The 15,880-nt window shown below is 43.6% G+C and overlaps 1 protein-coding gene and 1 long non-coding RNA gene across 8 annotated transcripts in view; one reads left to right on the top strand and one right to left on the bottom strand.

Annotated features, from left to right (window-relative positions):
- Nucleotides 1-8,908: 8,908 nt before the first annotated feature.
- The window catches only part of CCDC77 (coiled-coil domain containing 77), a 20,935-nt gene continuing 13,963 nt past the window's right edge, over nucleotides 8,909-15,880 (top strand). For 2 of the 7 annotated variants that reach the window (XM_075006259.1, XM_075006236.1), the window contains exons 1-4: nucleotides 8,909-9,033; nucleotides 9,798-9,856; nucleotides 13,109-13,325; nucleotides 15,021-15,163. In XM_075006259.1, the coding sequence (XP_074862360.1) occupies nucleotides 9,819-9,856; nucleotides 13,109-13,325; nucleotides 15,021-15,163 (398 nt within the window). In that variant the 5' untranslated portion in view covers nucleotides 8,909-9,033; nucleotides 9,798-9,818. Of the gene's footprint in view, nucleotides 9,054-9,477; nucleotides 9,658-9,797; nucleotides 9,857-13,108; nucleotides 14,518-15,020; nucleotides 15,164-15,880 lie in introns of those variants that run through there. The other 5 variants (XM_075006239.1, XM_075006249.1, XM_075006279.1 and 2 more) reach the window with 5 other exon arrangements.
- LOC142019422 (uncharacterized) overlaps nucleotides 13,155-15,880 on the bottom strand; it is a 27,439-nt gene continuing 24,713 nt past the window's right edge. Inside the window, exon 3 of the long non-coding RNA XR_012647072.1 lies at nucleotides 13,155-13,292. This is a non-coding gene — a long non-coding RNA (uncharacterized LOC142019422). The remainder of the gene's footprint in view (nucleotides 13,293-15,880) is intronic.

Below are 15,880 nucleotides of genomic sequence, written 5' to 3'. Positions count from 1 at the left end.
TTATTCCACACTCTCTTGCTGAGTCTGGACAGAGTTGTGGCCGCTTTTCCGATCCTCCTATTTAGCTCAGTGTCCAAAGACAGGGTGTCAGTGATGGTGGACCCGAGGTAAAGGAACTCGTGGACGACCTCTAACGTATAGTTGTCAATGCTGATTGATGGGGATTCAGCAATATCCTGACCGAGTACGTTTGTCTTCTTTAGGCTGATGGTAAGCCCAAAGTTCTTGCACGCTTTGGAGAACAGATCCAGTAGTTTTTGAAGCTGCTCTTCTGTGTGAGACACTACAGCAGTAGTGCGTTCACTCTCCTCATGAGGAGATGGGAATAGTGCCCTATTTTGAAATTGAACGTCGAAGTAGGGCACGTGTAGACAATCCGCGTCCCACACCATCGAAATAGCGGGGTCCGCCATGGCGGCCATCAGCTGAGGGGTTGAGAGACGCTCTCTCCAGCCCCTGCGGGGCTCTATGGTCACCGTGTGCAGCAGCCCTTAGCCCAGGGCTTCTGGCTGCTGCTGCTGCAGCTGGGGATCCATGCTGCATGCACAGGGTCTGCAACCAGTTGTCGGCTCTGTGGATCTTGTGCTGTTTAGTGCAAGTGTGTCTGGGAGGGGCCCTTTAAGGGAGTGGCTTGCTGTTGAGTCCGCCCTGTGACCCTGTCTGCAGCTGTTCCTGGCACCCTTATTTCAATGTGGGCCGCTTTGGTGTGTAGACGCTCCCCTGCAGGGCCTACTTCGATGTGGTGCTGCCCAACGTCGACGTTCAGTGTCGACGGCACCAGCCCTGGAGGACGTGTAGACATTATTCATCGAAATAGCTTATTTCGATGTAGCATTCACGTGTAGACGTAGCTATAAAGTGCTGAGTATTTCCCCCAGCACTTTGTTAGTAATCTCCCGTGGCCCTGATTACCATGCCCCCTTCAAAGTTGGGGGCAAGTGTAGACACAGCCTCTGTGACTGGGCTTGGACCCTCTTTTCTGAGACACTTGTAACCCCAAACAGCTGATTTCTCCTTGACCCTTCTCCTTGACCTGAATACCTTCAGGTATCTGAGCTTTCCATGAACAGATAAGTCTTAGGCTGTCTTTAAAGCTGATAAAGTAATTGTGTGCAACTCTGAAAACTGAAAAGCTAGTGAAGAGATTATTATCAACTAAAACTAACTCAGCAGTCTTCACAAATTGCAAAAACTGATCTGAATCTCTGTGCCTCTCTTTACAATATGTATAAAATCACCTGCTTCTAATTTTCACTCTCTCCCCAAATACTACGCCAGCAAGGGTGTGGCTACACTAGCACTCGCCTTTCGAAAGGGGGATGCTAATGAGCCACTTCAGCAGATGCTAATGAGGCACTGCCATACATATGCATGCATATGCAGTGCCTCATTAGCATAATAGCAGCCACATGCGTTTCGAAACTGCCATGTTTGAAATGCATGCCACGGGTGTAGATGGAACCCTTTTGAAAGGGCCTCTGGACTTCAAAAGCCCCTTCTTCCCATTTGATTTTGGGAAGAAGTGGCTTTCGAAATCCAGGTTTCCTTTTGAAAGGCCCCCTGTCTACACCAGCGGTGTGCGTTTTGAAAGCAGCAGTTTCAAAATGCGTGCAGCTGCCATTAAGCTAATGAAGCACTGCATATGCATGACAGCACCTCATTAGCATCTGCCAAAGTGGCTTATGAGCATCCCCCTTTCTAAAGGAGGGTGCTAGTGTAGCCATGGCCCAACAGTCTGCATAGGCCTATATCACAACTAGTGTTTCTTCTCTACTTATTCTGCACTTTCCTGTCAGTTACCCTTTGATCTGTAGATTGATAGGACTCATACGTTCAGTGTTCCCATACCCCAGTCCTCTCCCAGAGCGGGATTAGCCTAGAGAGAGATCCTGGGGTGTAGAGGGGCACTCACTGTGCCTATCTCCTCTCTCCCTCCTGTGAGCACAGATCAAAAGAAGCCAATGGTGGAACAAAGTAAGACTGCTAGCAGCTTTTCAGTCAGTTGAGACCTCTAAAGTTTTAGTAGATGACTAAGCACCTAAACTCACCTGCAGTATCTTGGTCTCTATCCCCTGGGCTATTACTCACAGAAAGCTACATTAGAGAACAGTAAGTTGCTGAATCACTAGAACCTCATGTTTTTTGCAGATGTGAACAAAAATTAAAAACTCATCCCATAGCTGTGGCTCCTGCAGCTTCTACCTAACGGGGCTGCAAGTTGGGGTCCCTGTGCTGCTGTAAACTCTCTTGTGTACCCACTCTAAACTGATGGAAGAGAGTTCTCTCCTCCACTTAATCAATCCACTCCTCATCCTCCCACACAGTCCCAGAGGCAGAGCCCTACCCCCACACGCAGAGCTACTTTGTCTTCTATGTACAGGGTAAAACAAAATAATACATTCAGAAATAATTTTTTTAAAATGTAAAAATAATGAATAATTTAATGGGATTTTATGGATTGCTCAAAAGCTAGGATATGCTAGAATTAAGACTGCCTTTGCAACTTTAATTTGGCTCCCTTGTGCATATGCATGACAAAATCTTTAATTACATGATCAATATGATCAATACTATTTTTTCTACCACTCCCCTGCCTCGTTTAGAGCACAGAACTGACAGCCTTCACCAAATGAGCAGCTATTCACTATTTTGTTTTATTCTCATGGTTCAACATATGGTCCCAACTAATGCTTGCTGACTTGTGAAACATGAGATGGGGTCTTACAGACAACAACTTTCTTCATTACACAGTCCTGATGATTCCCTGGAATACTGTCCACCATGTACAGGGGTCTGCAACCTGCGGCTCCAGAGCTGCATGCAGCTCTTTGAGGTTTTCTTTGTGGATCCCAACACTATAATTGCAAGGTAAATAAAAAAAAAACCCTTCAGAGTATTTTCAATAAATGGTGAACAACTAAAAGCTGCAAAATGAACAACTCATATCTAAATACCAAAAAACATGTGATCTCAAAATGTTGGATAACTCCCCCTAGCACGACCCAGAGATTGAGAAGGTTCAGAAGTGAAAGTCAGGAAGACAGTGGTACAAACACACATGTAAAGTATGAGGAAATACAATATGTAAAAAAGATTGTGAACTTCCTAGAGTAAACATGTATTGCTTGACAAATAATTGTGTGTGCACTCTTCTTAAAATAGGGTTACAAAAAGCATAGTATGACTTCATTTATTAAAGACTGTCATATTCACATGTACTGCGGCTCTTGAAATATTGAGTGTTTACTGAAATAGAAAGAATGGCTCTTCTTGCTGTTTTGGTTGCCGATTCTTCTTGGCCATGTACATTGAATAAACAGCTGTTCTCACCTAGCCAATCCCAGACTCCCATACAACCCTACTGCAGATCCTCATCCAATTTCTGTCTCCCCACACTAGATCTAGTCATCTTTCAGCCAAGAACAGCAATTGTCCTACTCAGCCCCCTACATTTTGGGCTGGAGCCTGCCTAATACAGATGGATTTCTCTGAAGCCTAATCTTCACAGAATTTAGCTGCTGAATTATAACAAGTCCCTCGTGAATATGTGCATGTGGATAGTTTTCAAAAGGCTTATATCTTGGTCAAATATAGGTGTTATTTTTTTTCCCACAGGAACAGCAAAAAAGCACATTCCTGCTCAATTTCAATTCCCTGTTCCAATGTGTAGAGACACTAGTGCTTTTTAACAAAACAGTTGTAAGAAAAAAAATTGGCAAAGAACAATGTATTTTTTCCTAGTCTGAATCATTTAACCATTTATTCAGAAATTTTCCAAAACATTCAGCCTGAAACAGACACCTGACGAAATTAAAGTCCAGACTATTAAACTTGGTAAACATATAAACTGGATTTTAACTACATGTTCTATGTGTAGTATGTTTTCAGAGGATTGTTCTGCACCCTGTTTGTAAGGCTGCCCCAACATCTGATGCGTTTGTCTTTGTATGTGACATCAACCAGCAGCTGTCCTTCACTGAAGAGAGAAACACCCTATTACACCCCCAATAATTCTATATTCCAGGGGGAGAGAGATGCAGGTATTTTTGTTGAGCTTCCTAGCTGTCCCTTGGGAGCTACACCGGATGCTTATAAATGAAAGGCCTCTGGAACATTTAGGGGAAAAGTCTAAAACCTTTTAACAAAACAGCCTTCTTCTAGAAAGGCTCATTATCTTTGAAAACCTTGTTTTGAGTACTGGTTTCTATGTGATATGCTTTGAGGCTGCTCAAGGTTGTTTGGTTTTGATTTAAAATGTTTGGGTTAAGAGAGTAGTGGCACTCTGTGGAAAAGACTGCTGTGAACAATATTGTAGTTCAGATGAACAAAAGAATATAAAACCCAGAGTAACTTAGAAAGACCAGTTTGTCTTGTATTTTCTGTTTGCCTTGTTTCTCATTTTTGTTTTTTGTTTTTGGCTTACCCTCACTTTCTTCTCCAACTTAGTGTGTGTATTGAACGTTTGGCTGTGGTGTTCATCAAATATGATCAATGTATATAAGCCACACATCCTTCTGTAGGGAGTGTTTCTTGCTTGTTTTTTGCATATGTGAATGCAGTGGCATTCTGTTGCTTTCTTTGTTGGATCTGTCCTGTAGTAGGTGACGTCTGGGTACCATCTGGCTTTGTCAATCTGTTTTTTCACTTTCCTAGGTAGGTATATAATTTTAAGAATGCTTCATAGATACCCTGTTGGTGTTTGTCTCTGTCCAAGGGATTGGAATAAATGTGATTGTATCTTAGGGCTTGGCTGTAGATAATGGATCATGTGATATGTTCGAAATGAAAGCTGGAGGCATGTAGGCATAGTCAGTAGGTTTCTGACATAGGATGGTGTTTACGTGACCATCACTTGTTTGCACTTTAAAGTCCATGAAGTGGATATCTTGTGTGGAGTGATCCAGGCTGAAATTGATGTGTGGGGTAAGAAATTGTTGAAATCCCTGTAGAATTCTTCAAGGACCCCCTTCCTGTGGGTCCAGATGATACAGATGTCATCAACCTAGCACAAGTAGAAGTGGAACAATTGGGGATGAGAGCTGAGGAAGCATTGTTCTAAGTCACCCATAAAAATATTGGTCTGCTGTGGATCCATACAGGTACTTTTAGCAGTTGTGGCTGAAAACAAACTCAAAGCTGTCAGGCACAGCTGATTGCTGAGCTTTGTGACTTTGTTCTTTAACTTAAGTATTACCAGCTTCTTATCCACATCCACCCTGATGAATTAGCTAAGATGTAACACTCCCATTTCTGTATCCCTACTATCTGTTTCTTTCTTTGATTTCATGCATCTGATGAAGTGAGTTACAAGTCATAAAAGCTTATGCCAAAATAAAATTGTTAGGGTTTACCTTACTCATAGGCTGTGTCTACATGGGCACAAATCTTCGAAACAGCCATATTTTGAAGATTACTAATGAGGCACTGAATTGAATATTCAGCGCCTCATTAGCATTAGGATGCTTCTGGCAGCAGCGCTTTGAAAGCATGTGGCTGTGTGTGGCTACACGGGGGTCCTTTTTGAAATCCCCTTATCCTGCTCACTGATCAGAATAAGGGGATTTCAAAAGGTGGGGTCCTTTCAAAAAGGACCCCCGTGTAGCTGCATGCTTTCGAAAGTGGTTCTTTCAAATCGCCGCGACCGGAAGCGTCCTAATGCTAATGAGGCACTGAATATTCAATTCAGCACCTTATTAGTAATCTTCAAAATGGTCATTAGCATGGCTATTTTGAAGATTTGTGCCTGTGTAGACACATCCATAGAGCTGGAAGAGACCTTCAGAGGTCATCGAGTCTAGTCCCCTGCATTCAGAGTAGGACCTATCACCATCCCTGACAGATTTTTTTAATCTATGTGGCCCCAGGGTCCTAAATGGCCCCCTCAAGGATTGCACCCCCAGCCCTGGGTTTAGTGGGCTGCTGCGCTAACCACTGAGCAATCCCTGAGATGCCATCAGACTCCTTGCTGTTTTTGCTGAAATAAACTAATATGGCTACCTCTGAAACCCATTTAAGAAAGGAATTAAAAAACAAAGCTGGTTTGGAAACTTGAAATTTTTCCTGCACACTTACATTATCTTACATTAGGTTAAATATTTTATGTGATTAGTGAGAAATGAGCCTTATACTGTAAAAATAACACTAAGCATTGGTTATAGGGTGCAAGAGTAACACTTGAATAATCCACAAACCATGACATTTGAACCTGGGCTCTGGCAATGAAATTTTGAACCTTTCTTCTTTGTATTGTTTAAACCATATTGCTTTTGAGCTGTTGGTTAGAGGATGATTTTCTATTAAGGTGCTTATATCAATTCCCATTAGAGGACTGAGCCTTGCAACCCTGTAAAATCCTCTGTTCACGACAGGCCACTCGGGTCCTGCCTTTACTCAGAAGGGGCTTGTCTACACTAGCCCCCTCTTTCCAAGGGGTCATGTAAACAAACCAGATTGGAGAATAGAGATGAGGTGCTACACTGCATATGCAGCACCTCATTAGCATAATTCCCACCACGCAAACTTTGAAGTTGCTAACTTCGAAGTGCCAGCAAGCAACGTAGCCGTGGGCACTTCGAAGTACCCACGCAACTTTGAAGTGCCCTTACTCCCAAACCATTTTCCAAGTAAAAGAACTTTGAAGTCGCGTGGGTACTTCGAAGCACCTGTGGCTACACTGCTTGCCGCTACTTTGAAGTTAATCTCACAGTCTGCGTATCAGGAATTATGCTAATGAAGTGCTGCATATACAGTGCAGCATCTCATTGCTAGTCTCCGATCTGGCTCCTTTACATACGCCCTTCAAAGGAGAGGGCTAGTGAAGATGAGGCCAAGGAGGGATTAACTCTGTCAGTCTCTATCCCCAGTTTACACTCCATCACAAGAGCATCCAGCACCTCAGATTCCCTTCTAGCAAAATGGAATCAGTACAGGACCACAGTCTCTAAAGGGAGACAGACTGATTTTTAGAAAACTAAACACAGTGCATTTGGGGAGCTTTCAGAAGCTTTCAAAACCTCCAGTGTCTGGGGCCTCCAACTTCAACACATAGAAAGCATTGTTAAAAACATAGAAATTGCCATACTGGATAAATTGCATGAACTATCTATAGGCTTCACAGGAAAGTATATTAAAAAAAAAAAACAAAACCTAACAGATGGAGGTGGAATAACGTACCTTTCATAAAGGTCTCATTTTAAGTCCTAATATTTAGAGACATCCCTACACTCACCTATAGTACTAATAATAACGTAACAGCATAGTGCCTATGGCACGGAATTCGTATAAGTGACAGCTAGGATGTACTTTGTGAGAGCTATCAGAGGGGAAGCAGCGTTATTATCTTCAAAAACAAAAAGTTCTGTGGCACCTTATAGATGAGCAGATATTTTGGAGCACAAGCTTGTGTGGGCAAAGACCTGCTTCGTCAGATGCACGAGTTGGGGGTCTAGAGGGTCTAAATTTATAGGATCATGAAAAGGAAGGAGTCCCAGTGAAGAGGAAGGCCAGAGTTGACAAGGTCGATGAAGTCAGGGAGGATGTGGCCCATTATCAGCAGCTAATGTTGGAAGTGTGAACATCAGGAGAAGAGAAACTGATTTTGTAATTGGCCAGCCAATTCCAGTCTCTGTTCAATCCTTGGTTGAAGTTGTCAAATTTGCAAATGAATTCCAGCTCTGCAATTTCTCTTTGGAGTCTCTTTCTGAAGTTTTTTTGTTGCAGGATGGCTACTTTTAAATCTGTTACTGAGTACCCAGGGAGATTGAAGTGTTCGCCTACAGGTTTTTGTATGTTACCATCCTGATACCTGATTTGTGTCCATTTATTCTTTTACATAGAGACTGTCCAGTCTGGCCAATGTATATAGCCAAGGGGCATTGCTGGCACGTATTATATTAATAGATGTGCAGGTGAATGAGCCCCTGATGGTGTGGTTAGGTCCTGTAATGGTGTAGCTGGTATAGATGTGTGGGCAGAGTTGGCACCGAGATTTGTTGCAGGGATTGGTTTCAGGTTTAGAGTTACTGTGCTGTGGTCTATAGTTGCGGGTGAGAATTTGTTTCAGGTTGGCAGGCTATCTGCAGGTGAGGCCAGGCCTGTCTCCCAAGGTCTGTGAGAGTGAAGAATTGTTGTCCAGTATGGGTTGTAGATCACTGATGACACACCACAGAGGTTTTAGCTGGGGACTGTATGAGACGGCCCATGGCGTTCTGCTGGTTTCCTTGTTGGGCCTATCTTGTAGCAGACAGGTCAAATGCGTACCCAGAAACCACCTAATACAATGCATTTGCAAAACTGACACCATCAACCAAGGATTGAACAGGGACTGGGTGCAGCTGGCTAATTACAAAAGCAGTTTCTCTTCTCTTGATGTTCACACCTCCACATTAGCTACTGATAATGGGCCACATCCCCAACCCCACACCCCAGACTGAACTGACTTAGTCAGCTCTGGCCTTCCTCTTGACTGGGACTCCTTCTCACGAGCCTATTAATTCAGCCCCTCCCCTGGAACCCCCACTCATGCACCTGACGAAGCAGGTCCTTGCCCGAGAACTCTTATGCTCCAAACTATCTGTTTGTCTCTAAGGTGCCACAGGACCTCTCCTTCACGAGAGACTAACCGGTAACTACCTCCAGCGCTAAAACGACTCCACACGCGCAGGCGTACGAGACAGAGCGAAATGGGGCGGTCACGCTCAGCCAGCGTAGCAACCCGCGGGTCCAACTCTTCCCGCCTGCTCCAACACGTGACCACACCAACGAGAGCGCTGTGGGCGGTGCCCCGAAGTGCACTTCCCAGCCAGGCCTGCGCAGAGCCGGCCCCGGCGCGCGGAGGGCCAGGGGGCGGGGCTGGGCGCTGGAGGGCCTGTGGTTGGGCGGCGCTGGCGGCGGCGCGTTGCGTTGGATCGGCTCTGGCCGTTGAGCCACAGCTGGTGCCGAGGACGCGCGCGGGGCGGGTTCGCGGCTGGGAAGCGCGGGCTGGAGGGTGCCAGGGACCTGGCTCCGCTTGACCCCGGCTGGGCGGCGCGGGGGGTGAGGACAGGGAGAGGCTGGTAGGGGGCGCGCTGACAGGGAGCGGCGGGGGGTGTGTGAGGACAGGGAGGGATCTGCGGGGGGGCAGTGGGGGAACCTGAGCACCCTCGGTGACTCATAGCACTTGGGAGGTGCAATGCCCTTGCCAAAACTTGTCCCTCCCTGCGCAGGCCCCAGTCACCCCCGTGGACAAGGGGCACCTGGCAGGGCCCTGCTAGGGGTGTGGGGACTGGAAGTGCCTGGCAGGATGTGGGGACAGGGACGGGATGGCAGGAGGCTACTGAGGGTATTTGGCAGGGGCCAGCTGGCAGAATGCTACTGGGAACCTGGGGAAGGGGCTGGTTGGTGTGTCCCTGCCTGGGGCATGATGATGATGGGGCAGGCAACACAGGGCAATTTGAAATGAAGGAAATTTCAGAAGTTGGGAAAGTGCTAGGTGTTTGCTGCCAAGAGCTGTGGGTTATTTTATTTTATTATTTTTTTAATGAAACTCTACAGTATTTTGGTCCTTCTCCCTCCCGCTGGCTCTCCCCCAGCCCCAGGAGTTGAGGGATTAGTTTCATTGCAAGTGAGGACGAAGTGCAAAATTCCTGCCCAGTCAGTGTTTTTTTTAACCTCCACTGGGTACGTTTGGCACAGTTTTAGTCATTGTTCAACCCAGCCTCTTCTTTCACACAGCTAATCACAGCAACCTTAACATGTTTTTCTGGCCTACCTGGCCATATGTTCTCTGCAACTATAATATACGCTGTTATCACTTATAGAGGTGGTGTGGTGTGAGCATCATGGAGTCCTCGCCAGGAATGTCCCCCACTTCCAAACAGTAAGTATGACTGCTGCTGTCCTCAGATAGCTCCTCTGCCTCCCCGTTAATTTAGTTTCTAAATTACTCTCCTGCAATTTGCTGTAACCTCATCATACTGCATAGTCCCAGTCTTCCTTTTCCACTGGCTATACTGATCAAACACAAGCATCCAGTCTGCCCATCCCCTACTGTTATCACTGCTGCTGTGAGAATCTTTTCCTCTGCATCTCTCCACTGTACTCAAATTTAACTAGTTTAAAACTGTTATTACCAATGATTATTCTTATTTTCTCCCTCTGCTGTTGTTTTCTCCCTCCAAAGTTGTTTCCAATTATATTCTATGACTTTAAAGTAACTTCATATATAGTTGGTGTGAAAACTGTATACAGAACTGTTGTATTAAAGTGTCTTCAGCACTCACTTAAGATGCCTGGAGATGAAAGGTATTGAATTCTTCAGTTTTCTAACATATCAAATGTGCTGTGAGCAGCAGTGTTGATAACAGATCTCTAGATATCATGGTCATTTTGGTCTCATGCCTTTGTCAGACATCTGGCAGCGTTTTGAGGTCTAAGTTTCCAACTGTGTTCTAGCCAATGTTCCCTCTAATCTTTTCCAGCTGTGTGCAGATTTTTTCTCTTCATGTGCAGAAAAAAACGCATGTGCATGGAGGTATGTTTTAATGTGCACCACAAGGGGAAACACAAACCTAGCTATGAACACTCTGCTAGTGAGTTGGGCAGCACTGGAATCTCTCCTCAGCAGCTGTGCATGCGCAGAGCTTTCAGAGAACTCTGATTCTGGTAATGGATTTAACGAAGAATTACTTAAATTAGTTAAACTGCTTTCTTACTTGTAGTCCTTTTAGTGTTGACATTTTAAAACCAACATAGTCTACTCAGTTTGGCTACTAAGGGCCAAGTTTTCAGAGCAAAGACTAAAGGCTTGTGCACATGTACGCTTGCACTTGTTCAAACACATACCAAATTTACAAATTAATGATTCAGAAAGTTCAGTTTTTGTGATAAAATTTATATGCACAATAACCTGTGGAATTTGCATACCAACCTATATATGTGCTCTTAGTGCATCCCTCTATATCGTAGTTAGGTGCCAGGTACAACCATTTAAACTTTTTTTTCTTTTTTTATTTTTGTTTTTGTTTTTTTTTCCTGTCTCTTGCTGTCAGAGTATGAGAGAGATGCATTTTTGTGCAGCTTAAAAGAAAGAATGCAGTCTCCTGTTGAACAAAAACTTATAATGCCACCTCTAGCTGCTGTTGAATCAAAGAGCAGTGCTAATTTAGTGGGACACTGAGAATGTATATTAGACTCAGCAGTCAGACATCTTTTCTGATTGAATGGATTTTTCTTCTCTCCCTCTTCCTTCTTCACTTCAGTGTTCTGATGCTGCTATCTCTGTCATCTTTCCCGACTGAATGACATGGGTTACTGGTACCAGGCATATTTTTCCTCTAACAGCGTCTGGCTTTTTTGTGTTTCTGTCTAGCAACAGACTTGTGTACTGCCCCAACTAATCCTTATTCTTTCTCTGTTCCTAACTTTTTCTCAGATTCCAGCTCTGCCACCCCACCCCCCAGGAACCTTGTCCCATTTCCCCATGACCCTTCTCTCACAAGCTACCACATTGAAGAGAGAAAGTGGGTAAGATTTTTTTGGAGGGGAGGGACCGATGTCTGTTGGTGAGCACGATAAGCTTTTGAGCTACACAAAGCTCTTTTTCAATCTGGGAAAAGTATTAAGAGTATCACAATTAAATACAAAATCAAGCAGTTGGTTTAGCATAAATACTTAGCACATATTTTAAGGGAGGATATCCTCTTTTGGAGGATAGCGTCATAATTCAAAATGATCTGGATAAACTGGAGAAATGGTCTGCGGTAAACAGGATGAAGTTTAATAAGGACAAATGCAAAGTGCTCCACTTGGGAAGGAACAATCAGAATGGGGAGAGACTGTCTAGGAATGACTACAGCAGAAAGGGATCTAGAGGTTGTAGTGGACCACAAGTTAAATATGAGTCAACAGTGTGATGCTGTTGCAAAAAAGCAAACATGATTCTGGGATGCATTAACAGGTGTGTTTGTGAACAACACACAAGAAGTCATTCTTCCACTCTACTCTGTGCTGGTTAGGCCTCAGATGGAGTATTGTGTCTAGTTCTGGGCACCGCAGTTCAAGAAAGATGTAGAGAAATTAGAGAGGGTCCAGAAAAAAGTGACAAGAATGATTAAAGGTCTAGAGAACATGACCTATGAAGAAAGGCTGAAAGAACTGAGCTTGTTTAGTTTGGAAAAGAGAAGATTGAGGGGAGACATGATAGCGGTTTTCAGGTATCTAAAAGGGTGTCATAAGGAGGAGGGAGAAAACTTGTTCTTCTTGGCCTCTGAGGATAGAACAAGAGGCAATGGACTTAAACTGCAGCAAGGGAGCTTTAGGGTGGACATTAGGAAAAAGTTCCTAACTGTCAGGTTGGTCAAACAGTGGAATAAATTGCCAAGGGAGGTTGTGGAATCTCCAGCGCTGGAGATATTTAAGAACAGGTTAGAGAGAGATCTATCAGGGATGGTTTAGACAGTACGTGGTCCTGCCATTGGGGCAGAGGGCTGGACTCGATGGCCTCTCGAGGTCCCTTCCAGTCCTAGTATTCTATCATTCTATGACTATTCCAGGTGAAGTGGCCTCTTAACACTCCTGTAGTCATAACACAAAAAGGGGAAGGGATCCTGGGGGGGGATTAGTGATTTAAAGATTATTGTAATAAACCAGAAATCCCTTCCTACACTTTACAAACAGTTTTGTATAACTCAAAAGCTTGTCTCATCAACAGAAGTTGGTCCTGTTAAAAAAAAAAAAAAAAAATACCTTGCCCACCTTTTCTAATATCCTACACAGCTACAACAACACATAGTTCACATTAAGGCACTTGTATCTCCAAAATGCCACACATCCTGTTTTGGTAATGTTGAGATCACACTGTTGGAGGCAGACAAGATGTAAATCACATGTAATACAAAAGCTAAACAACTTTTATTTGAACGAAAAGGTGATATCCTTGAAATTAGATTCATGTTATTCTAGTCCATTTATTGTGTGGAGTTCAAACTTGTCTTGAGAAAACAATTCTGCCATGAAAACAGACACCATTGTAGGGTATGGCAAGCTTGAATGAATGGCATGGGCACTAGTTCTTTCATCTTTGTTGTTTTAGCAGCATTTTTTCATGTTTGTTTTCCACCACTCTGTCCAGATTGGCAGCTGCCCGTGTCTCCTCCAGATACAACGATTCTCCAACTCCAGGTCAGGGGGATTCTACTCCTCTCCCTCCTATCAGCGAACGCCTGGCCTTCCTCCGTCCCTCCCGGGAACTGCTGGAATATTATCGCAAGAAGATTGCAGAGTTTGATGAAGAACATGAGGACCTTTTGAAAAGGCTGGAGAGATACAAAGGAACATATGATGAGCAGGTAAACGGCTTGCTGGTAGTGTTGGACTAATATATACACACACCATTGGTTAGCAGAGAAGGAGTTAATACTCTTTTTTAGTTGAAGACTTAAAGTGGCTGACATAATTCATTATAGGAATTGCTGGGGAATGTGGCAGGGCTGAGCTGCAAGGGAATCACTATGTCTTGAGCCACTAGAAGTGAATGAATTTTGGACATCTGGTTGCCCAATTTCAAAGCTAGGTGCAGGAGAACTGCTGACTGCAAGAAGTCCTTCTGTTTTAGTTTATTGAGCCCTACTTGTGGGAAGCCTTTATGCTGCTCGGAGTTTTCTTAATCTCAGAACACAGGTTATATGTTCACCTGGTCTGTTGCGCTAGGCTTTTAATTTGCCCTGAATTCCACAGTAGACCTGTGTAGAATGAATACTGAGTGTTTTGTTAGGGATAGACTTTATTTCTGTTGCCACAGCACCTGGGACCCTCAGCCATGAACTATGACCATGTTGTGTTAGGTGCTAGATAAACACAATAAAAATGATCCCCAGTCCAAAATGTGTATAACCTAAATAAAACTATCCTACAAAAATGGAGCCTCTTCTAACAAGCAGGATGATTTCTTGATTCCTAACGTTATCATACAGAGGCTGCTTGTGTAGCCGTGTACTGTGTAATTGCCACTGAGCAGGTGGCTGGCAGAGGAATGATCATCTTTTAAAGCATTATATCCTGAGTTGCTCATGAGTTGACCATTTCTGAAATAGCTGAGACTCCTCAGGAGATAAAGAAAATATTTCAGCTGCACATTTGGGTCAAAGTGGGGAGAAGGGTCATACTACAGGTCTCCCAAGTCCCTCTCCTGTAGGACTGTTGTTCTGATGAGCTAGTTACTTCCCTTTCCCCCTATGAAAAGCATGATCACTGAGCCAGTTTTGTAATAGGTCAGACCACTTACTTAATATTAAATCCTGCAGTATTCTTTTTGAGACTAAAACTTAGGGTGGGTAGCTCTGTTTTGTTTAATACCTCATGGTCACTTTGATAAAGGCAGACCATGGCATGAGGGAAGCTATAGTGTCCGTGAACATTAGCTTGCTGTTGAAGTCTTCTCCAGATAAGCTGCCAATACTGCCGTCTGCTGTTTAAAGTGTGGTGATCCAGTTTGAGTCATCTGAGATCTTGGAAGACTTGGGTTTTTATCAGTAAATGTAGGTAAGTCAGTTTCATTGTACACACACAAATGAAAAAATTACCAACAAGGATTAGCATTTATAAGTAAGAAAGATGTTTGAGAACTTACTAGAGTTTAAATTAAAGTTATTTGCTCTGTAGGTTTTCAGATATGAGTGTTTAGTGGTTATAAAGCTTTAATGTGTTGCATCTCAGGGTCTACTGTCATCAAATTATTATCTGACTTGCCCCATCCCCATAAGCCCCTGCAACTGTGAAAAAGATAAAATTGATTAAAATTGAAAAGAATGCTTAAACGTGATTTTGCTCGACCATGAAAACTTAAACTGATAAAAATAAAATTCAGTAGTATTCATCAATTATTAAAAAAAAAAAAAAAAATCAAATTCTGCCAAGCCTAGTCATTTGATATACAAACAACTCCTAGTTTTAGATGAAGGTAAGAGTCATCTGAGGAAAAAGATGCTTTCGGTCTCTTGTCAGATGACCAGTATCAGTTCACATGCCCTGTTTTCTCTCCATAGCACAAACTCCAGTGGGAAATGCGCCAACGGGAAGAAGAGATTGCAGAGTTACAGAAGGCTTTGAGTGACATGCAAGTTTACCTCTTCCAGGAGAGGGAACATGTGCTGCGCCTCTATGCTGAAAATGACCGGCTGAAAATCAGGTATGTAGGTGGAAATGAGAGGGGTGGAGCTGTCGGAGGGAACAGTTTTCTTAGCTGTTTTCTCTTGGGCAGGTAGTATTTCTGGAAGCCATAAGAATTGTTAGAGCTGCCTTGAAAGCAGCTAGCTTTTTGTTCTGTGTCTGTACAGCATGTTGCCCTGGTCTATAACTGGAGCACCCCAGCACTGTCATACACCTAGTTAATTAATCTTTCTATGGATCTAAAGTCATTGGAAATTGCAGGTGTGCCACAGTTCTGAGGATTAGGCCCTATTCCATCTTCCCAAATGCTGAACTGTGCAAAAGGAATGCAGTTGTTGTTCCTCTGTTCTGTGCAAATCCACTGTAGTAGTATTCAGTTATTTCAAACTACCTTTTTAAAAAAAAAAAAAAAAGTTTAAATGACTTTTCTGCAGGACTCCTGGTCTGCTGTACCAAAGAAACCAAGGATCCTCCACCCATGTAATAGGGCCGGGGACATAAAGAGTGAAAGTTTACCAAAGGGTCAGGTTTGAACACAAAATCCCTGCTTTCAGCTTGAGTTGTGGTTTAACTCAAATGAGATTGGCTTAATTATTTAAATGCATTTCCTTTATGCAGTCTTAGAAGCAGGTAACCCACACAAAACACAGACCAAAGAGGGGTTAACTCATCTGTTTTCCCAGAGTTACCTGTTTTGTCATATGGGCAACACCTCCTGTTTGTGTCTTCTAAGGTA

The sequence above is a fragment of the Carettochelys insculpta genome, chromosome 1 (assembly GCF_033958435.1).
Source record: "Carettochelys insculpta isolate YL-2023 chromosome 1, ASM3395843v1, whole genome shotgun sequence".
In the NCBI taxonomy this organism is placed as follows: Eukaryota; Metazoa; Chordata; order Testudines; family Carettochelyidae; genus Carettochelys; species Carettochelys insculpta.
This window is presented reverse-complemented; position numbering and strand designations above follow the sequence as displayed.